A 26,690-nucleotide genomic window follows, 5' to 3' on the forward strand; every position below is an offset into this window, starting at 1 on the left:
AAACCTTGAACTACAAAACTTTTATTACTTGGACTTGTTCAATAAATCGTAATCGTGTCGAGTGTCGTAAAATCTGTCGAGTCTCAAAGTCCTCCTTGTTCCCATAACAAATCAATACCTCTGGGGGTACTGATACGGGAGTTTCCTTGTCTTCTCTATTGGTTCGAAATTACAAGGCTTCGGAGTTGAACATTAGTAGTCGTAAACCCAAAATTGCGTCTGTTGTTCAACGACGGTTATAATATAATTATAATATGGTTCAATTTAAACGGAAACACATTTTAATTTAACATTTTACTGAGGTTTCAGAGCGGTTGTCCCGTACTATCGTTTAACTCGAACGGAAACATATTTTAATTTAACATTTTACTGAGATTGCAGTTAATTTATTAGGCAGTATGGTTTATTTAGAACTGATGCACACATTAACTTAACATTTTACTGAGGTTGCAAAGAAGTTGTTCGATACTCTGGTTCAACTTGAACGGAAACACATTTTAATTTAACATTTTACTAAGGTTTCAGAACGGATGTCCGATACTATCGTTCAACTTGAAAGGATCACAATTTAATTTAACATTTTACTGAGGTTGTTGCAAATTTACAAAGAACTATGGTTCAACTTGAATGAGAACAAAGTTTTATTTATCATTTTACTATGGTTGCAACAAATTAGCCCAGTACTATGGTTCAAGATACCGATATTATGGTTCAGTATTGAAATTTTTATTTTTATTTTCAGAACGCTTGTGGACAGATAAAGTTAAATATATATCAATATACTAAGTAATAAGGTATATGCTTTCGGAATTTCATGTATCAGTCAGTTTTAAAACAGGCTTTCTCTCGGCTTATGCCATTTACTTTATTTATAACATGGTTTGAAAAAGAGATTAAATTTTTCAAGGCATAAAACAAATTGAAAATTTGTTACTGTAACGTTTTTTAAATAATTTGATTCCTATTACTACAGAAAACGCAACATAAAACTTATAAAGTAGAAAGTTTTTTTTTATAAGTCATTTAATTTGTTTTAATTTTTATTATTACTAAATATTCTGAAGTTATTTACATATGACATTGTATTTTCGAAATTATTGCTTTTCAGCAATATATAGGGTAAACCAACCAGTGAAGGAACATTTCATATATATTGATTAAAAATAAGAATTTGAAAGTTTTTCTTTAGATTGATTGGTAACAATAGCTTACTGCCAAACAATAGGAAGTCATCTAGCAATGTTTTGGATTACCTGGTCAAATAGACTTCTCTGGAAAAATTTTTGAATTTGTTATTATCTCTGCAACACATTGCTTCTTTGAAAAAATTATAAGGTGAGTGTTTGTATTTATATGTTTGAAGTGGAATTAATTGCACGTAATAGTTTTATTTCTCTCACTGTGAAAATAAGAATTCAAAATATAGTTATTGAAGTTAAGCTTTTTTTTTTTTAAGCATCATAGCATAATAAAGTACTGAGATAAGGGGTGTTTATTCACTGGATCACCAAAGGATGAAAAACCAGTGAAGGAACAAGTGTTCCTTTACTGGGTTTTTTCTAAGTTAATGAAAATAAAAGATAAACTTCAATTTTCTTGTACCTTTAGTGATGTTCCGCATCAAAAGTATGTTAAAAATACGAAAAACAACTTCTAACCAGTGAGGGAACAGGCTTGTTCCTTTACTGGGCATAGATTTCCCAGTGAATGAACAGTATGTGTTAATATGTTGACACTTAAATTTTCAATTCATGATTACAAAAAAAGTTAGCATTTTCCAAGTATTTATATGTTATAATTTCAAGAATAGGCTTGTTTTTAAATATTTGCATGACTTATAAAATCATAAAGAGCATTAAAAACAACCAAAATTAAGTGTTCCTTTACTGGGTGTTCATTCACTGGTAAGAGCTGTTCCTTCACTTGGTCTTCTTACTACTTGTTATTTGAACCTCCAAAATTTTAAAAGAATATTATGTAAGTTCTCTACAATTTTTTTTTATACATAATTTGCAATTAGTAACAAATATTTTGACACTGTCATTTAACTAAAATTACGAATTTTTAAATTAATATGATTTTTTAAAAGGCAAGCGAAGCTTAAGTGTTCCTTCACTGTTTAGTTTACCCTAGTCGATAAAATTCATGTCTATCAAAACATTTTAAGAACTATTGAAAATTACGAAGATATTATTCTTACTTTTTGTATTATTGAGTTTATGAGTCCTTCTTCAGTTTCAGTCCATTATTTTTGTTTCCTTTTCAATTTATTTAATACTATTACATAAACTTGATCTCTCCGTATGTCATGAAAAGATAATGGCTGTCTCACAATTGCTCGCATTCTTATTGGGCAGAAAAATCAGAAGACGTAAACAAAAAATTGTATTCATTTTGTTACAATCAGCTTTAAGTTAATAAAAGTTATAACGGCATTTACCCGTAATATTTAATTTATTTATCAATCTATCTTAATATTATTTTCTGCTATTATTACGTTTGTTTCGATCATCATTCAAAATTAAAGGCTGCTTAAAACCAAAAGTGGTTATTTTTTATTATATAAGGCCTATGATATTGCTATCTTAAGCAGCATTTTATTTTAAATGCTGAATCTGTGCTATCAAATCTGCCCAAATGCAACGAAAAAGAATTTGGAATCTTTTATTTGTTATATATTATTATGATGTTAGATATTTATAATCAATGGACAAAATTCATAGGATAGAACTCCTGGGAGGATGATCGAAGCGAACTAGGGGTTGAGCTCCCTTTGTGTTACTAACTGCCAAAAATCAAGACGATCACGCGGTAAAAATATATGTATAATATATACATGCTGAATAACGAATTGAAAGCTATTTTCTTTGTATAAACAAGCTCATCTTAAAAAAAATAAAAAAGCAAGAAAGAAAAAGAATACTTTTTTTCTATCTGACTTAACCTATCAATTAAATTAGTTCTACGCCAAGCCCGCTCCGTTCATTCATTCATTTCTACCCAATGTAAACCTTGCTTATTTTTTTTATGCATTTTTCTTTTCCCTATCCAACACCTCCATCCACATTTCTGACTCCCCCCTCCCCTCCGCACTACATGCAATGGAGCTTGGCGAAAAGTTGTAGAGCCGCGCGCGCGGGAAATCTCAAAAAGCCCGCGAATAGTCCACCTCAACGCACCTGTTCTAAGTTCTTCAGCTGCCTCCTTATATGTTTGCTTTTTTTCTCTCTCCTCTCTCAAAGATGATGCGCTCTGAACAGCCGCAACGGTGCCTCATCCACGCGGGGATGCTTCGGATCATGATGCTAGTGGTGGTGGGGATTTTTTCATCAGTTGAAGCTAATACTACAATTCCGGCAGTGTCCGGTAAAAATGATGTTAAAGTGGAAGAGAAAGTGTTTAAATCTTCGTCTTTGTTGAAAATACTTTATCCTGCTGGGGTGAGTCAATAGTTAATTAGATTTATTGTTGGATAGTAGTTTAATGATTAATTTAGCCATAATTTTTTTTCTTCAGAATTAAGTGAAAGATTTTTACATCTTTTCTAATGCGGAATTTTTTATCAATGGAAAATTTCTAAAAAAATAAACTAAAAACCAGATTTTTCTGCTATATACTTCAATAAAAAGAAATAATCTTCGATAAAAAAGAAAAATTTTAAATAAATAAAGAAAGAAAATATTTCGAGAACGTATTTTAGTGGAATTTATTTTTGAAAGCAGGAATTGCGATTGGACATAAATATTAAATGCTCGCTAAATAACATGAATAAATTTATGAATTTCTCATATCTTGCGACTTTTAAAGCAATGACAATTTTAAAATAAAATTAAAAAATTTAATGAATTTTCAAAAAAGGAAAAGAAAGAATTTTATTATAAAATCTGGACAACGTGCATAAATGTACCTTAAATAAATCTGCGTCGTTAAGGGCTGCATCATGGATCCAGGTCAGATAATTTAATAAGTAAAAAAAGCAAATAATGACTTTATTCTATATTTTATAAAATAAAAATTAATTTTAAATAAGCGAATGTGACAAAACACTTGATTTTATCAAATGACAATTATAAGCTTATGGAAGGTGTAATATGTTTTCTTTTAATTAACAACTACTAATTAACTTTATTCTATAGTTTATTCTTTATTATTCTTTTATTAGCTTTATTTTATATTTTATAAAATAAAAATTAGTTTTAAATTTGCGAATGTGACAGAAAACTTGATTTTATCAAATGACAATTATAAGCTTGTGGAAGGTGTAATATGTTTTCTTTTAATTAACAACTACGTTTTCACAATTAAGCTGCAATATTGTAGTAATGTAAACTAAGCTATTTAATCTTTCTGGATTATACAAACCATAATAAGTTTTATTCAATTTCTTTTGGAACAACATGTTTTGTTTAAACTATTTATGTCTCTTGTAACCCCTTGATGTCTCTATTTCACACAAAAAACCTAAGATTTCAAATTGACAAAATAATCATTTTCCGATCTTTATTAAATGGTTCTCAGACACACTTTTAGAAAAAATATTTAAAAAGAATCTGATTTTTGAACAGTTCTTTAACTTTCAATTTATATCTTTTTTATCGAATTAAAAAGTGTATATCAAAATTTTTTTCTGTAATCAACTACTGTTCTTCAATAGTCTTGAAAGTTGAACAAAATTTAAATGATAACTCAAACTTATTTCAATTAGAAAAAACAAACAATGGTTTTTTTACATACTATAAACACCAAAATACAGTAACCTTTAAAATCGTTTGGTTTTTAAAATTTTAATAATAGAATTATTCGTACTTTAAATCTGGCATCTGAGTGTAGATTTTATTCTCTTATGACTTTACACAGTTAAAAAAAGCGTCCATGGTCAATCAACTTTTGTCTCGACTAAAAATGACTAAATTGCTATTCATACAATTGGTGGTTGACTATATAATATAGAAGTTCGCTTTTAAGTTTATTTAACAAAAATCTTACATACAGAACAAAACAAAAATCATAAAAAATTACAACAAAAATCTTACGATTAATATAAATAAAAACATATTTTTAATAATTATAAGTTACATTAAATTTTTTTATTCAACTTTTAAATTGTTGATGATGGTGTTATTTTGATATCTAAAAATAAGAAAAATTCAACTATGAAAAAATTATTGTTGATGTTTGTCTTTAGTTATTCATTAGAAGGTTTTTTATAAATTTTTGTATTTATTGTTGATTATAATTTCAAAAATGGCATAAAATCGGTCATGTCTCAGTGAAAAGTTATCAAATATTTAAAGAGGTGTTTTCTTTGTTGTTAATATCCTCCATAAAGTATTCAAAATCAGTTACCCATCGCCATTCAAACAATCCACATATTTTTTTTTATTTATAAAAGGAGGAAAAATATGGTCAAAGTACCATTCTAAATTTGGGGGAGTTTTTATGATTAGAAATTCATAAACACAAAAGTTGCATGCACAATGATATGAATAATCTCTATCTGGATTCTCTTAGAATATTTCTTACTAACAGTCGGTTTCAGTTGACTTAATTTTTACACTCTTAACTAAATATTCAATAGCGTGAAGCATGTTTTTTTAATCATTAGTTTGAGATTTCACAAACCTTTTTAGATTATTAGTCATTTTTAAGGATTCAAGAGAAACACAGTATTGTATCATTTATGTTCGTATCTGAAATTTCTCCGTGCAGATAAAAATTGATCCTATTCGAAAAAGATTTTTTGCAAAATGAAAAATTATTTTGAGTTTAGTTTAATCGAATTTTGAATTAGTCCAAAAGTTGAGCAAATGTTCGAATTTTAGAAAAAAAAAGTAGGAGGAAGTAATATAAGTCCGAATTATCCATGTCCGAGTTAAAAAGAGAGAGAGTAAATAAAGAATAAAGCAGTGGTTTCGAATAAGGTTTTTCCCTTCCATTCAGTTATTATTGATTTGTATTATTGTATTATTTATTTGCATTGCAAATGAGATAAAAAAAATTTTCGTTACTAAAACTAAACTATAAAAAATTAAAAGATTTATTTTATTACTTCATTTTATTTTTTTATTGCAAATGTTTAATTCTTTACTCGTTGAAAACTTTTCTTTAACTAACTAAATAAATATTTTCTTCACAACTAAAAACATTCTACACCTATACTTGTGTATTGTAAATACTAACAACATAGTTTATACTGATATAAAAATATAGCTTAAAAATTAAAGTAAATAACAGAATTTTTTTAAATTTTTCTTAAACTTTTTTTTAAAATTTATTGCACAAATGATAATAATAATTTTTCATAACTTGTTTGACATTTATATTTCCCATTACCAAATGTATTTAAATAGTAATAAAATTAAAATAATATGTTTATTATTTAATTAATATAATCAACAAATATATTATTTAAGTAATAAATTTATCATCAATAATACTATAATATTAAAATTTTATCCTGAAATTGTAATTATATTAAAAATTTTAATTCCTATCATTTCTTCCCTTCTTATTAAATTATACAAAGACCTAATTTACTTAATTATTTTTCTCTGCGAGTAGTGTGACATTTTTGTAACATTTATGATGCATTTAATAATCGTATAAACTATTTATAGAGTATACTGAAAGTAAATTAAATCGAAGATAAAATTACCAGATATCTTTTTCGTAACAAATTTCTCAGCTATTTTTTCTAAATTTATTTTCTTCATTACTGAAAGTAAATTAGTATAAAACAAAAATAAATTCAGCGGAATTTATATACACTTTTACTAAAGCTTATACCAGCTTGCTTAGTGAAAAAGAAATTTGGATTGGAATTCCACAATGAGCAAACGATTTATATTTTCACCCAGTTCATTCATTCCAAAGAAACTTAATTCCTCACACCTTGCTCTCTTTTGAGAATTTAATACTAAGTAGCGGCCTGGAAAATTAATGATCAGCCTTCTTTTTTCTGCGCTCGATGTCTTGGAAAGAGGTGAACGGATATTCATTTTGGCAGCTGGTGTTTTTTGAGTAATGTACGCAATAAACTTCCGGAGTTCCCGCTGTTTTCGTTGTCGTAATTTCTTCTTGTTTTTATCTTCGGCTCAGGACACGTGCAACAAAGCATTATTAATCACTGGCCAACCCCCGCTTCGAACTCTCCACTGAGATGCCTCTGCTTAATGAACCAAATTAGGAAGAATACCTGCTGGTTTGTGGCTCAAAATAATTCATTAAATGGCGAAGTTAAGACTTCAAACATTTGACCTTTTGATTCAAGTGTTAAGATTTTAATTTAGGTAACTATTGTTCCCAACACAGTTAAAAATTTTGGACCACGTTAAAGCACAATTTTTCACGATGAAAGAGTGGTGGGATTTGGATTGTATGCACTATTCTACTTCATAAAATGAAAAAGATTTAAAAATATCTTTTAAAAGTATGTAATCTTGGAAATTCCGATCTTAAAAATATTTAAATCTTGGGTATATGTGCGGAACAATCATTACTTTTACACCTAAATACATATCTATTTTAATATTAATTTCTCTGCCCACCCCCTAAATACATCTAGAAAATTGTTACGTTTGTTGAATGGTTTATACAATTCAGTCTACTTTTTTTAATTAAAAAATAATTCTAAATGATAATAAATAAAGAAATGAAATAATAACTTTAAGAATATGTTATATTAAGTAATGATTAACCTGTATAAATATTTTTGACAGTACATTAATAATAATCATGAAAGTTGTTTTTGAAAATAAAATAGCTTGGTACAAATGAATGTATCAATATTCAGTCTGTCGTTTTTGATAATTAAGATATAAAACCTGTAAAAAAAAGTCGTATAGGACTATTTTTGTTTAATATATTAGTTAACAAGTAAGTAGTGATCACAAAATTGCGAACAATGTACATAAATACTGTGCAAATTAAAAATAAGTAAACATTAAAATGATACGAAATTGAACCATCTGTTGTTTTCCAGTGAAAAGAATTTAGTTTCTAAAAAAACATTTTCGACTCATATGTTTCAAAATATTTAGTAAAAAGTACGAGAAATTAATAATAACTTTTAAAAACACAATTAATATTCTATATTATTTTATAGCTATAATAATCCCTATATTAATTAACAGACATAATTAATAATCTACTATACTTTATTTTTAATAAGTGTACAACGCATTATTTACAGAGCTCATTAGAAGTATTTATTTTAGAAAGAATTTCAATCGCATTTGAAAAGTTCTGGAATTTAAAGTTTAATTTTTTTCTTTATCTAAACCGGTTCAGGCTATTCTAGTAGTTTGAATTGAATGGTTCCACTGAAACGCTAATTTTAATTTTCATGTGTGCGATAACTGTTATCGAATATAACAGGCGAGACGGATTTAATAACCTTTTAAGTCGAGTTTTGATCTCTACCCAACAATAACAGTTATTATTTTATTCTTGTGTCGAATGCTTGACCCAAATCACGCCCCAACAAAAACTCGTTTGCAATCAACACGCGCTAGCGCCTTCTGTGGAACAGGCGTAGTAAAAATCTCGGCAGCACAATGTCATTCATAAATCGGGTGCCCGCAATTACCTGCTGGCCCATTGATAAAGTTAGTATGTAATGATAATAATAATAAAATAAAGAAGAGAAAGCGTCAAGCTTGAATGAAGTAGCAGCATTGCGCTTACTGCACCTGTTTTCATTAGTTGAAGTTAAACGGGAAGCTTAGAATAAGACTATTTTTTGGACTTAACTAAAATTATTTTGAGAAATTATGATTACACTGTTAATTAAATGATTCCAGAGTTTGTCTCTTTTTATTGCTAATAATAAAAACGGTATTTAATCATTTTATTTGATCGATAATAGATTTTATTGTTAATTTCTTATCTTGTTGGAATATTTTTCATTTCATGAAGTTATAGATAGACGAAAAATCATTTACAATTCTGTTTATTCGGGAAATAAATGCAAAGTTTAAATCCACCGTCTCCTTCGCTACATGTTTTTATTTATTTTTAGTAGTTTAACAGCAATTAAAATTCATGAAAATTTAATTTGCACTCTTCACAACTGTGATCCTAGTAGCAATATATTAAGTTAGAGTCAGTACTAATAAGTACCTAAAAGTTGTAGCACACCCGTGTCGTTGGACATGCATTTGACAAGCATCTCAAAACGATAGAATGATAGAAGGAATACAAAATAAAAACTTTGATAACATACACTTGACAGTTTGTACATTAGCATCCTGCTATCGCATGTCACTTTTAAAAATATAAGAACTATATTTTAAGAAAACGGTAAAATTTCGGGATATTCAGTCTTTTTTTCAAAGGTCACAAACTTTTGTACTCGCATTTTTTTTTCTTTTGAGCAAACGATGAAAAAATAATATTTAAAAACACTTTATTTTTTCAGCAAACAATTTTTAAAAAACGATGCATTTCAAAATAATCGTTTTCTACTTTTTTATTTTAAAATCTTTGTTTTTGAATAAATAAAAAACGCGCAATCAACCAGCTTTCCGATTTAAAAGAAATTTAAAACACGTAATTAATTTGTAAGTTGAGTAAAATTAGACTTTTAATGACGATGCATTTCAAATACAAAATAAAAGTGATGAGTTCTCTCATACTTTAATATTAATAAACAATAGTACTTGATTTTAGCATTTTACTATGTAGCTTTATGTTATGCTTTTTTTCTTCCTTTTTTAATAAATCTCATATAAAAAAAGTTATTATCATATTGTTGTGTTGTTTTTGATAGTTAAAAAAATCTCCTTTTTTTTCGTTATATTTGCAGTACGTAATTTTTTCTCATCTTCCGAATTTATCGAAATGACTCTAAATATATTGTTTAATGAAGCTTAATCTATTTTCTTAGTTATAAGTTAGTTTTTTTACAGTTAAAGTAATTGAAAATGCTAAAATATTTAAAGTTTTGAGAAATATCTAATTTAGCTTACACCATAAATGACTAAAAATAAATTTAAAAATATTAATAATATACTTTAATAAAAACTATACTTCAAAATTTAAAAAATAATTTCAAAATAATTAATCGTCTCAGGCAGATCAGAATAATTTAGGGAATAGTTTGTCAGTATTAATTAAATTTTTGCAATGAAAAAACTGGCAACAAAAGGTTTCTAAATCGTTAAATATACATTAGTTTTTTTAAAGGCTGAAATAATTTTCAATGAAAAAATAGTTAAAGTTTTGAAAATTATCTAATCTTATTTATTAATTGATAAATGGCAGATCACTGTATTTAAAAAGGAATAATAATTTTAACTTTAAATATTACAAAATAATTTATTACAAATTTATATTATTATTATAATTTTTTGCAAATTTTGTGATATTTTAATATTTTAAAGAATAAAAATATCACAAAATTTGAAAAATAATTTCTCATTATTAATTCTAGGGTTTCAAATTTGAATGTTTATGAAATAACTATTTTTTTTGTAGTTACAAAATTCGCCATGATTCGGAAATACTATAATAATTTAGAAAATAACTCCTGTAGCATGCATTAATTAATGAATATTTAAATGGTTATGACTATCCCAGAACAACTATTTTAAGTGTCAAATGGACACTACAAAATACAGCCCTGATCTAAAAGATACTATGTTTTTACTTTGTGTGTTAAGCAATCTGTTATTCGAAAATAACACTGTTTTAATGCAGGAAATGGGAATAAATATATCCTCGTTGTTCTCACATTACGCACGTGATAATCAAACTTTATGAATGAATCGAATTCAACGCATTTGAAATCTGATTCAGTACACAGAGACAGGAAATATAAGAATGTAGTAGTGTCAATATTTCAAAAAATATTGAATGACTCTTTGAATGATTTATATCGATATATTTGTCTTGTGAATTGAGCGTGAACCTTTACGTATCTATTTTATGACAGAATGCTATAGTTCTTCATCTGACAAATTCTATAGCACCAAGAATATTTCATTGCGAATTAGATTTTCTCCAATGTTTTAGCTAAATATATATTTTATAACAGCAGTTTTATAATTATTTAAATTTTTTTTCGTCAAACAGATTAAATCAGTTTAGTTGCATAGCAGCATTTCTACTTGCAGTGACTCAAAAAAAAAAAAAAAAAAAAAAAAAAGCAGTACGTACCTGTATAACATTTCTACGGAAAGGGTAATGTTCCTCTTTTTTTATAACTTTACAGGAAAATTTATTATTTCAAAATGGTTATGATTAATATTTTACGATAGCATTTTGAAATTCGCAGGTTGTATTTTTAAAGCTATTTTTAAAATTTTCAGATTATAATTTAAAGTTGTTTGGTTATTTTTTAAAGCTGTGATTAGAGTAATAAGGTGTTATGACCATTAAAAATTATGGTAATAAGTACTACTGGTATTGTTTTAAAATATGTTGTGGTAAAAGGTACCTAATATGTTTACACTGTAAAAAATTCCCGATAAAATTACGGTATAAACTATCGGCACTTTGAGTGCATCATCCGTAAAATACATTTTACCGTAAAACTCATCTTTACAGTGAAATATTGTATCGTAATTTTAATAATAATATTCTTTTAATTCGAGTGATTCAGTGATTTTATGGTAATCGTTGTTGTAAAAATTAAGTTTATCAGATTTTTTTTTGTTTCGTAACAGGTTTTGGATAAGAAAAATAGTAACTTGCATTGTTTTTCAAACACAGAAGTACAGTAACAATTTAAGTCTTTTACCTAAGCCATTCTATTGGGCGAAATGGTAGAGATAAATTCCTTATTTTCATCAGTCAGGAAACCATTTAAACTTGTATTATTCTAAAATATTGAACTATAATCGAAATTTGATATATTTTTACAGTTGAGAGGTTGTTGAAACTTTTATTAATAGTGATTTCTTTTAGCGATAATGTGACGAAGAATTCTGTTTGTAACAGTCAGGAAACGATTGAAACTTGCTTTGTCGTCAAGCAGAGAGGTACTCTTTTAATTTGAGCCCTTTAGGTAGTCAGAAAGCGGCAAGAATTTTATTTGACGATAAATTATATTTGACAATAATACGACAATATCGCATAATAGTTATGGTCACCTAAAATTCCAACACTTCCTCACTATATAAAAATATATTTCGCTTTTAGTGATCGAGAAACGATTAAAACTTTTGATGTAAATCAGCACAGAGCTTTAGGTAAAATTTTGATCCTTTAACGAATCGTGAAGTGGTCGTAATTTTGACTGACTATAACTTCCCTTTTAACGATAATAAAACGATAAATTCTTCTATTGGTAAAGAAACGATTGAAACTTGCAATGTTATGAAGATAAGTTCTTGCATTGGTCAAGAAACGATTGAAACTTGAATTTGTTATTGATCATGAAGCTACAGTTAAATTTTGTGAATTTTAGGTAGTCGAAATTTCGATTGAAAGAATTTTTTATTGCCAACAAAATTAAATCTTTAAGAACAGAATCTGCTATAACACAACTACTAATAATAACAAATATATTATGTTATTTGATTTTTAATCCCCTGTAGCTTTCTTGAAGTAGTTAGATCATAGTGCTAATTTGTTGTTAAAAACAAATTTTTCAGTGAAAGAAAAAATTTTTTTTTCGTTATTTCTATTTATACCTAATGTTATCCAACTAAATTGGGTAAAACCAGGTACATCGAAAAAAATTAACTTATCCTCTGAAATATATAAAAAAAAATTTTTGCATAAAATAATTTTAATATTATCTTATTTATCTTATTAATCTTATCTTTATTAATCTTATTTATCGCTCAAATAAAAATTTCATCAGATTTTGTTCATGGAGTTGCTTAGGGGAAAAAAACTTGGTATAGTCACTGTTTACCAATAACCAATTTTTATATTTAATTCGTTTCATCTTCAATTTTATTTATTTATTCATTTATTTATTTATATAACGATGCTTAATCAATTTTGGTATCAATTAGTACGAGCCGGTGTCTCTGCAAATATCTCGTTATTATTATATTCGTTTTGTTAAGGTTAACGATAGAAGATATCGTTAACCTTAACAAAACGAATGAAGAAAAAAAGGCACAAAAGTGTATCATTATTGATAACATATTTTTTATAACTAACTGACAAATGTTTGCCTTTTTTCAAATCAAAATTATCCCTTTTGTTTTTACCAATGATAATACTTAGCTAACAAATTGTTTATTATTATCTTGAAAACAAAAACACAAGACAATTAGTCAGAAAAGGGGCAAACTGTCGAATGTCAAGATGTAAAAAAAGAAGAAAAAATGGCAGAAAGTGAAAACAACGTATGTTCTAAACAAAACGAAGATGTTTAGAACAACACATGTTCTAAACATCTGCAAAAAAGCAGGTGCAATCAAGTGGTAATCTCTCTTTCTTTCCTGCCACATCTTTCAACTACTTTCGATTTTTTTTTACTTAATTGTGAGTTCTATTTTTATCTTCTCCTTAATTTTAAATCATTAGCAATTTCGGAACACGTTGAAGCATAATATTGAATCCTAATGTAGTTCAAATTTTCCACAACATAAATATGGTGTCAAACTGAACCATATTATCCTGCTTATTACTCCTTCTGGAACTTGATTTTACGATTAACTTAAATTTAAGCATGGCTCAATTTAACATTGTATTATGTTTGCAGTAAGTTTGCTCGGTAATATGGTATAATATATCAATATTATGATCCAACGTTGAGCGATTTATTAAAGAGTCTCTACAAATTACTCCTCAATTTTATATAAAAAAATCATCTTACCCTTGAATTATTTGATACTACAATGCATTGTATGCATTTAGTAATGTGATTAAGAAAAAAGTCTGGGAGAAATTGAAAATATACAGGGATTTATCTCCTATTGAATTGATGCAGGGTGATTATAAAATAATTTTGCCCATATATACCCTCTAGAGTCTGATTGAACCGAATAGAATTTAGTGCATAGACAGGCTCATCTATGCGCTCAAGAAATGATGCTAAAAATAATTGTGTATCTCTCACGGTTACAGTAATCGTGACAAAATTTCAATATTTTGCCGCAGTCACTGTCAAAAAGTCACAGTTAAAAAATGGCAAAAGAAACGTTCATATTACATTACATTAAAGCAGATCTATTTAAAGAATATAGTATTTATCAGTTTTTCCAAAATGTACGAAACGCAAAAAGCCTTTTCGATCCATTTCAAACACATAGCTTAATCTAGAAGTTGAGGTAGAGAAGAAAAAAAAGGAAAGAAAAATTCAACGTGAACTATTTTTCTCTTAAAATCATGTGTGATTCTTTATATTAGTTTAAAGCTTTTAATGGATTTTGGGTTATAAACAAATAATCTGAGATTTAGGTGTAAATAAAAGAGTAACCTTACATATATTCATATGAATTTATTTATTTCTTCCTTTCTTTTATTTTAACACCTGAACATCTGGATGAAAGGGTTTGGATATCTAACACCCATCCTGTGGGACTCCCCACACTCTTTGCAAAACGCCCGTTGAGAAAGTTTTTTTTTTTTTTTTTTCGAGAACAAATACATTCTATAAGTCTTAAGCAACTTGTTCTGGCGCCACCCAAATTAATAAGGCATTTCTCTGCCTTAGAAAAACAAAGGGCCAATTGACCGCTTTTTTGAAAGTTTTCATATCTATTTTGATGTTAATCTGAAATGCCAAGGTCGTTTCTTTGCAATTTATTAATTTCCATTTTACTGAATGTGAGAAAAATGAGAAAACAATGAATAGGGAGAGAGAGAGAGAAATAATGAATAGGAGATTATTTAAAAGAATATCACAAAAGAATTCAATCTAACGATATTTTAAAAATGAAAATTTAAAAGAATATTTTGAAACACTTTAATTAAACTAAAAATATAAAGAATATTATGATTAAAATTTTTTATTTCTTCATATATTTTGATCAGATTTTTTTGATGAATTCTCCTATCTAAAAATCTTCTTTTAACATTGTTATGGTATAAAGAAAAAAAAATCCAGAGGAAACAAAAAAGAAACTAACGCGCACTCAAGATGACCTCTGTAAACTATAGTGATGGCCCACTAGTTAAGCAAAATAAAAAATTAATAAATAATGAAAATATACTGCTCTAGTTTAGTTAAAGTTTCAAAAAAATTCAATTATAAAAATTCGGCTTCTTTAAAAATCGCTTTCTCAGAAACTATTCGACCGATTTTGCTGAAATTTTATGTTATACCATGTAAAATTACATTATAAAAAATTATGCAAGAAATTATATAACTTCAAATTAAAGATTTTTTGGTTATTATTAAATAAAATAATAAAAAAGTAATAAATAATTATTAAAATCTATTTTTTCCATAGAATGTAATATTTGTGTAAACGAATTTTATAATTGTACGCAAAAGTATTTAAATTCGCTTAAAAAGTTCTCGCGGTATGATAAAATTCGAAAAAAATCAAAATAACATTAAGGGGTATAAACTTAGAACCTCTCTCCTGACCAAACTATTATGACCATATTTCCCCGGATTGCGGCTCCCCCCTATATTTTGGGGGTCAGAAATCCGAATCCGTCTTAAAAAAAGCATATTTATTCAGAAAAAGTGCGTTTTTTGTGTCTGATTTCGTAACTTAAAATATCGTCTGCGTTAATTAATTGGCATATATGAAGTCCCCCTTTAAGATTGAATCCTAAAATCCGATAACTAGATCAAAAATTATTCAGGGTGGTCCGTTTTGCGCACTGTACATATAAAAGCAAAACAATTAAATACTTTTAAAAAGTTTGGTTTGATTTTAAAGCTATTTTTTTAGCATTAACAGCAAAATAAAATTTGTTTTGCCTTTTCAGAACATTTTACAGCAAAAAAAAAAAAAAAAAAAAAAACAGTATGACGTAGGTTAGTTTAAAAATCTGGACACAGACTGAAATGCGTGTTTACAAAAATGGTCGCAACTGAAAATGCGTGTTTTCGAAAAATGGACACAACTCGAAATGCGTGTTCACAAAAATGGCGGAAGCAAAAAATAAATAAATAAATAAAAAATTTCAGTTTTTAGTTCTTATAACACATGAACGGAGAATTACGTACTTACCTTTCCTTACTTATTTAAACTATAAGTCCCTGAAGTCAGGATCGGGGTGCCCAGGTATATTATTTTTCAGACTATGTCTCCGTGTTCAGAACTCTAAACGATAAGTGCCTACTCCTTAAATGACTACTACCTAAATTTACTACAATTAAATTATTATAAATTTATATCACCTGTGGCAAGCTTGTAAAAAGAACTGTTGACTTCTAAAGTCTAAAGAAAAAACTAATTTAATAGCGATTTTATTAGCGATTTTTGCAAATGGACGATATCACATAACGAACTTATTTGGATTCCTTATTTTATTCTTTGAAAAAAGAAAATTCTCCTAAACGATGTTTGAAAAACGGATTCAGTTACTATATCCATTTTCGTAAATATTTTCCATTCCTATGTCCATTTTTGTCAATGTCTATGCCCGTTTATGTAAATATGCATTTTGAGCTACTTCGTAAACACGCATTTTGAGCAATTTGAGCTGCGTCCTGATTTAAAAACTCACCGACAATGAGTGAATCTCTATTTTTCGATTTACGTTACGTAATCGATGATTTATCTTATATGCGTCACTCGGTGAATCTCATTTGCCCAAGCCACAAAATTTTTTTTTATACTTTCTGCTATTTGAGACTAGTCATAATTTTCAGCGATTTTATCAAAGTTTTTATTTTATTTTTTGAAAATGTAAAGTTATCATAAAGATCACATTAGATCAAAGACCTTCAGAATTCAGTCAGGCGGGGCGCTCATCAAGCGATGTCGACCGAGTTTCGTTCTTTAGAAGTTCCACTTAACTATAAATAAACAATCAGAGGAAGGCAGAACGCGTGTCGCGACAATGTCCATTCTTTTGTTGGTCACCTTCTCTCCTCAAAGAAACAATAACCATAATAAGGTGGAACAAAAGAGACCAGTTATAACAGTTAAACGGCTTCCTGTCGACGCCGCGCACACGTTCCTTAAAGGTTGAAGTTCTTTCGAATATTTTAATGGAGGGGGCGGATTTCTTGAAAATGGAAGGAAGTCTTTCTTCAAGCGATTGGACAAAAACAATCGGGTTTTTTTGAATAGAAGTGAGACCTATCTTTCGTTTTTTATCGTTTGAAAACTTAAATGGCATACATTTTAGTTAAATTTGGCATGGAAATACACTTTTCCCTTAAGTCAGACAATTTATATAGTGATTTCTTTGTTTTGGGTTCACGAAATGGTCAAGTTCAATAATTGACTGGAGGAATTTATTTCTGAAGAATATTGCCTACCTTTCCTCGACCCTACGGTAGCACCAACTAATTTGAAATGAAAAAATTAGACAAAAAAAAATTGACGTCATTAAATTCTCGAACTGCTGTATTTTTCAGATCATTTTATTCTAAAACATGTTTTAGCAAATTTCCAAGACATTTGAAACAATTTTTTATCTCTCTTCACATATTGTATTTTAACAAATTTAGCTTGTGGAAGGTTTGTTTGAATAAACTCGTGAATGAAAGCACAAAATATTTAAATGAACTTCATTTTCTTCAATAATTAATAGTTTTTACGAGCGATTTTCTGAAGATGTCGATGAAGTTAGCTAATGGTGTTGGAATAAAATGAAACTTGTAATGTTATTCAAATATACGAAAATAGTATGGAACGTTCGAAAATACAAAATAGTATGTAATTCTACTACTAAGCTGCGACGCAATCGAAAGCCTAGCAAAATTATTTTCTGTCCATTATATTATATTAAACAATAAGTAGAAGTGTTATTAATTATAAAGTAATTGCATTTTCAATGTTCTATAAATTCATGATTGTAAAATAAAAAAGGCAAAGTATAAGGTCATGCAAAAGTTTTCATAATTGTAATGCTGTTATATTTATAAAACAAATTTTATATGTTCGAAAAATTAAACGATGAAATTTTTTAACAACTTTTTATGCTTGCAAAAAATTAATTAGTGGACAATTAATTTTGATCAAATGAACAAAGGATTTTTTTAAATTCATTTTTTAATAGAAATAAATAAGAGAAATGCATATAAAATTAGTACGTAATAGAAATACATATAAAATTCCAAACATGAAAAAAAAATCGCAAATTTCTTAGCAATTGTTTTTAACTTCTTTTTGCTAGTATTAGTAATGTTTCTCTGACAGAATTTTGCACTCTTTTCAGTTATCTAAAACCTTTAGAGTTCAACATAAGAAATCATTATAATTGTTAAGCATTTCCCACTTCACTTTTATTTAAGAAGAAAATACTTATCCATTGTATTTACAATTACACTTCATTTCTTTCTAAATCCTTTTTCAAGGCTGATGTAAATGTACCAAATTAGATTTGTTCACGTTATTAAAACAATTTATACACCAACGCCGGGAGCGTATATCAATATATGGGTGAGAGATTTGATTGAAATGTTTATCAATAACGTTAAATTATTTCACTCCAAATTACTATAATCTTCTATGTAAACAAATAGGGGCATTAAAAATATGACTAGAGAAGAAAAAGTTTTCACTTAAATAGATTTGTGTTCAAAAACATGGAGGTCTAATGGACATTGACGTAGCGTGAAATGATAATTATTATAATTTTTTTTTTTGGAAGGGCATACTTTTTTTGATAGTCTATTTATTTTAAACATATACTTTTTCCTAATATTTACTAATTTATTTATACTTACTGTTTTAAGTAAATATCAGGAAATTATTTTTATTGGACGTATATGGGTGATTCTCACGAAATACGACAATTCACTGTCTCTTGCTCCAAGATCTAATACTATACTACTAAAAGAACTTTTTTTAAAAAAAAAAAAATTCTTAAATAGCATAGCTGTTAGCATTTTAAAATGACTTTGCGTTACCATTAACTGTTTTGCATATTTAATATTTGAAAAATTTAATTGAATTTCAAAATGTCATTTTCCTGGTATGTCACAAACAATATTTCCAATAATAACTAGTTTCAAAACTTCCCATAAACTTTTCAATGTCTAATTTTTTTTATCTCAACCGTTGTAAGCATTTCTAGAATCCAGGTATTATTTCCAAAAACTTTGTTGAAAATATTTTTTTTCTGTCAATAATTTGTTTGTCACATGAAAATCAGTCATTTTCCTCGCCACTTTTTTTTAGTAATTTATAACCAAAATAGATAGGGCCAGCAATCAATATCTTAAGAGATTGGTTAAGAGATTGATTAGAATATCATCCTATCAGAACATGTCGTATTTCATGAATAAAGAACCAATTTTTTGGTTCAAAATCTATTTCAAAAAATTTTACCAGGTGAGTCGGTTTTTATGTTGTCATTTTCCCGTTTTCTTGAAATCATTAATAACATAACTACATAGATTTACCTGAGTTATTTCAAGAAATCCTGTTGTTTTCTGTGGAAAGTAAACTTCTTAGTCCGAAATGTTAATTTAAATGTTAAGTTAAATGCTGTAAAATGGCAAATTTTCATTTTCCTGGCTGTCATTTTCCTGGCTTATGATTGCCATCAGTTACCAGAAAATTTTTTAAACAGTATAATGTAAAGAGGGAAAGCAATTTATAACCTAATACCCAGTTTAAGTAAGATTGTAATATGCTTGTATATAATCAAAGTTATTTATTTAATTTTATATTATTATACACAATTTTATTCTGTACATATCAACAACAAAAACATTATTTATTCTTTTAACAGTGGATAAAAGAATTAATTTAAACAATTCATGGTCCATATAACACAAAGGCTTTAGGTATTTTTTTTTTCTTTCAAAACACAGATAGTTAAAATACAAAGGATAAGATGAGAATATCACTGTAAAATTTAATTCTGTCATAGTCTTTAAACTTTACTTGGGTGTATAAATTAAAGAATGTAATAAAGTTGTAAAATAAAATAATTTGAGATATTTTAAATTTAAATAATGTAATAAAAAAATTTCCGATGTAAATTATTATAAAATTAATTGTGCTAGGTAATTTTAAAACATGGGGCCTAAAAACAAACAAGGAAAAATAAACTGAGAAAAAAATACGAGAAGCCGAGAAGAAACGGTATGTTCAAATTGTTCACAATAATTATTTTTGGAATTTATTTACATAAAAAGTTAAAATTAACTTTTAAACTTTGTCTTTTTGAGTTTCTTAAGTTAAGTTACTTACAAGCTTTGCTGATGACTGTTTTCTTAACTTCTAAGCTAATGTGTCATTTTTCTGGTATTCAAAATTTGGTGAATTTCTATTTTTTTTTTCCTTGAGCAAATGTCAATAAACGACATTGCTGTCTGTAAGATATTAATAAATGTAACTAAACAAATATACAAAAAAAAAAAAACAAGATTATTTTGAAGACTTTTAATTTGAAGAAAATTTTTTTTCCGCATTGTCATGTTTCCAAAGAATCACCCATATATTTCATTTAAATTTTCAAAGCTATGTAGTTGTATTGTAAGATTGAAAAAAATAGTTTAAAATCTAATACAATTCTAAATAAGCTAGTCAATAGGAGATAAAAAAAAATGTAAAAGTAGAAGGATTTCGCATGGGTAAAAAAGTAATATTAAAGGATATTTTAATTAGTTTGTCGTACAGGCTTACAGCTGTTCGCTTGTTATGCTCCTAAAGACTGCTGATAATGGCTATTAATTAGTATCTTAAACGTCTTCGAAAACTTTTTTTTTGGTTTCAATTTATTTTTGAAAAAATTATTTTATTTAAATTAATTATTATAGCAAATAATATTATTTATATTTTAGTAAACTATATTATGTTATAGAAATAGCTGGTCTTAATCTAGCTGCTTTTACGACAAACTTCTCTCTAATTAACCCTTTGATGCAGAATTTTCCTTAAACATATTTTTCCTACTTTTTTCATTATTTTGTATTATTCTTGATGAAAATAAGCGAAAAATACTATACTTAGGATTTTAATAATTTATGGTTATAAAATACAGCATAAAACACCCGAGACTTTTTCAGCTTTAAAGGGTATCTTTCAAACACGGCAAAGAATAATTTTGACTTACTTGTCCAAACTTTGACTTACTCGTAGTTATTTAGATCTAAGAGAAACAGTTATTCATCGTTGAAATTTCTTAAATTTACAAAATCGATTATCGATAATTATTCGAATATGAGTCTTTAAAAAAATTTGAAACTACTTTTTTTTGGACTTTACATTTTAAAACAAATAGAATTTCGAGAATTTAAATGATTTTTTTAGATAACTATTTGTGTTTTTCTCATAATTAAAAAATGTATCAAAATATATTTTTACTTGTAATTAGAGCGTCAGAAAAAAAATATGTGAAGGGGACACCGTTGTCCCATCTGCTCCAAAAGGTTAATAATTACAAATAGGTAAATAATAAGTTGTGCGAAAAAATTACTCAATAGACATAGTTACAAGTTTTAAACTTCCCGCGTTTTTTAATCGCCTGGTTGATTTTTCTTCTTAATACAAGGATGTCCAGATTTTAATAAAAAATGGGCATCAACCTGGAAACTCAATCTTTGAGTTTTGACATAATTTCAGGAAACTGGTTAAAAGCAATTTTTGTGTTTTATAAAGCGCGAACACCTTTTTTTTTGTATCCGTTGTATTAATTTGTTTTTATGACTACATCTATAATTCCTTCGTTCAAATAACTTAAGTCTTAAGTTCTTACCTGGTAAAAAAGTGAATTCGAACCAGTGGAGAGTGACTTGAATAATTATTACCTTATCTTGATTTATTTTTTTATTTAGGGATTTTTTTCCTACTTTATTTCATTTTTAGTCTTGCTCAATTTGTCATCTTTTTGGCGGGAAGATTGAAAATAGAGCTCTTAACGGATCGTAGCTCTTTTTCTTAGTTATTATTCTTTTTTTGTGTTTTATTTGCTTGTGGTTAACGGTTTTATTGCCAAGTGTACGGTTAAAAAGTTGATTTTCTGCACCATAGAGCAATTTTGAATTTCTTTTTTCTATGTTAAGATTGGGAATGAAAGATTATATTCTTCGTTGGAATGATTGTTAGTTTTGCGTATTTCGGAAATAAGTGCTTGTCATTTTTATTAGATAATTCGACACCAATTTATAAGTATTTTGGAGATAAAAGATACTTTTTTATGTGTATTTATTTAAGAGGTTAGACCAGATTAGAATTATAAAAAGAATTCTTTATTTTTTTTATTTATTTAAATTTGCTTAAAACGTACTACAAGACCGGTTTACACTTGTTTACGTTCGTGTATCAATTGGTTAAATTAGATGATATATATATAAATATAAAATATATATTATATTTGGTATTATATTTGTATATTATAATATTTAAACCAAGTTATAAGACGCACTGTAATGCTTTAATAATTACATGTTTTGCATGAGTTTGCATGCAATACTTTTATATTTAAATATGCGTGTAATGGGTTTTTATTCTGGAGATTTTTCATATATTACCTATTTGTATTTATTTTTAACGTGTTGCATTACAATGTTAACCAATTGATACACGAACATAAACAAGTAAAAACCGGTTTCAGCAGTGTAAAAACAATCCAGCATAGTATCACCTGATAATTAAGATTTCACATAGAATCTTATAGTGCGTCTAATAATTTGGTGACTATAATACCCTAAACTGTGCAACCAAAGCTTTATGTCTTGAACGATATCGTAGTATTTAAATTGTGAGTTTTTGAGAAGCTATCGAGACTATCGATTACGCACGTCATAAAAAAATTTAAAGACGTCTTGTTTGTTCTACTTTTATTCAATTCGGCTGAAGTCATGGTTGGAATAAATCTTCAGCGATTGACTTCGAATTTTAACTGCATGTTTAAAGTTACATTCTTAACAGAAATACGTAGATTTATTTTACTTTATAATATGGTTTTTTTCCTTTTTCGTAATAAAAAATTTTTGGGGGAGAATTTTCGAACTCAAGCGATGTCTTGCTAAATTCGATACATCAAAAAGCTTACATACTTTCTTAGACATTAGCACTCATAATCAAAACAAAGTTTGCTTTTCCTTTTATATTAAAGAAGATGCTCTTAGTTTCGTTGCATGTTCTTTTAAAAAAAGAAAAAAAGAAAGAAACTACATTGAAGAAAAGCTTTTTAGCCTTCTATTTGGCATTTAAGTTCGAATTCACAATTTACTGGTGAAAGCCAGATAATATTAGAATAATAGGTTTATGTAGATCAGTGTTTCCCAAAGTGTGGTACGCGTACCCCCAGGGGTACGGAAACAGTTTAAGGGGGTACGCGTTCTAATGCGAAATATATTGCAACAAACGAAAATTTCAAAATTTTTTATTTAGAAACAAAGCTAGCCATGAAAATTTACGCTTACGTATTTTTCTATTGGCTATTTTTTTGCAGAGTTAACAGTTAGTAATTAGTGGTATCAACAGCCAGTTGTGGTTTTTAACTTTTGTGAAATTTTTTTATAGTAAAAAATACATAAATTTTTATATTAGTGGTACACAGCGTTACGAAAAGTTTAGAAAGGGTACACAAAAGTCATAAGTTTAGGAAACACTGCTGTAGATTTTCCTTCATTATTTACCACGAACGAGAAGACTGGCATCATGCAATTTTTGCTTAAATCGAAATAGCTATATTGTCCACAGTCAAAAAGCCACTGAAAAATTATGGAAAAGCTGAACATATCTGTATTTCCTGATGCGTATTCTGGGTAACTGGGTTTGCAATTAATGAAATAAAATAATAGTATTAAAAAACAATTACACCAGTTTTGTAATATAGTGACACAATTTATTAGTCACATATTTATTTTTAAAAGATTGTCACCAGCAGTATTTTGCTTTAAATCAACTTCTGTTCTCCGTATAAAACCACGTATGATGGTTAAAAAAATAAAAAAAATTATCTTGAAAAACTAAATAACAGTATTTAATAGTCACACAAAATAAGTATGCATACGTAGATAAAAGGCTGAGAAGTGAAATCGAAGTGGTTGCGGAATTTCTCACTCCCAAAAAGAAAACAAATATATAGTAACAAGATAATAAATTGAAATAAATTTTATGTGATAATAAGAGATTATGGATGGTGTAGGAACAGAGAGTAGATTTTGGAAGCCAATTTTCACTCCGTCACGCTTACAGAAGTCCTGCTTCAGTGAGCTAGCTCATCGCGTGAAAAATTTGTTACCTGCCTGTCGGTGATTATATTTGCTCATCTCTGTGGGAATTCATTTTCTCCTTCGTCACTTTTCTTTTCCTTCCCATCACCATGTGTGGCGTATGGATCCTTTCCAAAATTTGAAAGTTCCCGCGTGATTCTCATCTTGTCTTCCAATTGTGGGCTACTCATGGCACATTAAATTGTGCGTCGTGGTAAAAAAGTTTGGTCAAAAGTCAAAACTGCCAAAATATGGTAAATTTTACCCTGTTACCGGATCTATGGGAGCACCAAAAAGCTCGGTAGTTTTTACCGAAGTACAACGGTTATGATTTTGGAAAAATTAACAATAGAACATGGTTTTAAAATGTGTGGTAAATATGGTAACATTTGATGATTTTATTATGATATCTTAGAACATGGCATTAAAAGCATCATTGAATTAAAAACACTGAAAAATAAATCAGTTAAATTTATTTTCCAGTTTTGTATTTTCAAGTAGATGTTTGGTAATAAGAACTATAATTTAGAAAACCGGAATCTCTAGTCAATTACCAAATAAATGATTTATGAACACTGTATATTTTGATTTTATTACCAAATGTTTGGTATATATTAGCTAATAAGAACTATAATTTAGAAAACCAGAATTTCTCGCGCATTACCAAATGAATGACTTATAAATATAATAGATTTTTTAGTTTGTTACCAAAATTATATATATACTAGTGGGCTGCGCCCCCTGCTCGCTAACGCTCGCCAACCCCCGAAAATTGCTACGCAATGTTATATGGTTTGCTCCGCAAACGAAGCTCGCTTCGCTCGCTACTAACTTAGGTACATTGCGAATGCACAAAATTCTAAGAATTCAAAACAATCATTCAAATCCATATAACAACTTTTTTTTCTAAAAAAAATTACATCTTTTTAGTAAGTACTGAGTCCTTAAAATAAATTTGAATTCAAATAAATGACATGTAATTCGTTAAATCTATTAGAAATGTGCTATTGTATAAAATCTTAAGATAAAATTTCTAAAACTGATATCTCTTTAAAAAGATTAAAATTTCGGCTATAATTAAGTCTATTAAAAATTTAAATAAGTGAATTGCAATGGAAAAACCTGCATAAACAAATTAATTCTAGTAAAACAAATAAATTCGTGATGTAAATCAAAAATTGTCAAATAAATTCGTAATACATAAATTCGTGAAGAAAAAAAAACGCTTTCGACAAAAAACCAAAATAGAGATCTATCGACAAAGACTTCTGCTTAGCTTATGCTCTCCCTGGTTATTTCAGTTTCCGTTTTTAAAAGCGCTATATGTTGAGCCATCTTAGCTAGTTTTGGCATGTGACATTTTTTAGCGGTAATCATTGGTCTATTTTCTAGCGTTGCCATTCGGGGAGTTGTAATGAGGCTTTTTTTTTATCGCCGTGTAAGAGAAATATATATATAGATATTTTATTTTTTTTTATTAGTAATGACATTATTGCCTTATAGTACGGTAATTTTTCCAGTATTTTTTCCGTGCAGTAGACTGATAAGTACCCAGCAATGTAATAAAGACTTCAAATAAATACTTTAATATTTTTCATCAGTTAAAAGGGTACTTTTCAGTAAAATATTCTGAAAATTGGTTTTGTTATTCTTACAGTAAAATATTCTAAAAATTGGTTTTGTTATTTTTACAGTAAAATATTCTAAAAATTAGTTTTGTTATTATTACGCAATACACTATTATCCAAATTGGAGAATATTTTTCTAAAAGTATAATATAAAAGTTAAAAAAAGTGAGAAGATATGGTAACCAACCAGAGAGAATTTCATGCTTTCAAAGAGGAATGAAGTCAGTTTGATTGTACTTACTTCTTGCTTCTAACCCTGCTGCATTTTTAGAAAATGTAATTTACTGAATACTTTCCAGAATTCTAAATGAGAAATTGGATTTAACACGAAATCCGTCAAAAACTATATTTGTTGGAAAAGTTCCGGATGTTTTGCAAAATGGAGTTTCAGGCTTTGTTGACATGTTTAAAATGAAATCAATCACAACAGTTTGGTTTTCAATCTGAAAATCTTGATTTTATTTTATTTTGTAATCGGCATTGAACAGCCGATCCAATTCTGAATTTACGACTATCAACATTCAACTCCGTAGGCTTGTAATTTTGAACCCAACCCAGAAGACAAGGGAACTCCTGCATCCAGCATTGGGACAAACTAGAATTCCTGGAGCACTTTTCGATGGAACTAACCAGCAGTTGTGTTACAAGAAGAGGAAAAACACGAAAACCTCCCTCAACAGCCCCGATGGCAAGGGGCAAGCAAAGTTAAAAAACGTATATTATTAAATAATGCTTACTATAATAGTCTCCTGAGAAGCCACAACAACACATTAATTCTGAAAGTCAAGAGAAAAATTTAATTACCCTTCCACCTATTTTTTTTTTTTTTTTTTTTTTTTTTTTCAAATCAA

The 26,690-nt window shown here is 27.8% G+C and overlaps 1 protein-coding gene across 1 annotated transcript in view; it reads left to right on the top strand.

Moving 5' to 3' along the window:
* The first annotated feature begins 3,110 nt into the window (after positions 1–3,110).
* The window catches only part of LOC107454420 (protein giant-lens), a 41,075-nt gene continuing 17,495 nt past the window's right edge, over positions 3,111–26,690 (top strand). Inside the window, exon 1 of the mRNA XM_016071619.4 lies at positions 3,111–3,440. Within this exon, the coding sequence (XP_015927105.1) occupies positions 3,210–3,440 (231 nt within the window). The 5' untranslated portion in view covers positions 3,111–3,209. The remainder of the gene's footprint in view (positions 3,441–26,690) is intronic.

This window comes from Parasteatoda tepidariorum, chromosome 8, assembly GCF_982258835.1.
Source record: "Parasteatoda tepidariorum strain Cologne lab strain chromosome 8, Ptep-v5.0, whole genome shotgun sequence".
In the NCBI taxonomy this organism is placed as follows: Eukaryota; Metazoa; Arthropoda; class Arachnida; order Araneae; family Theridiidae; genus Parasteatoda; species Parasteatoda tepidariorum.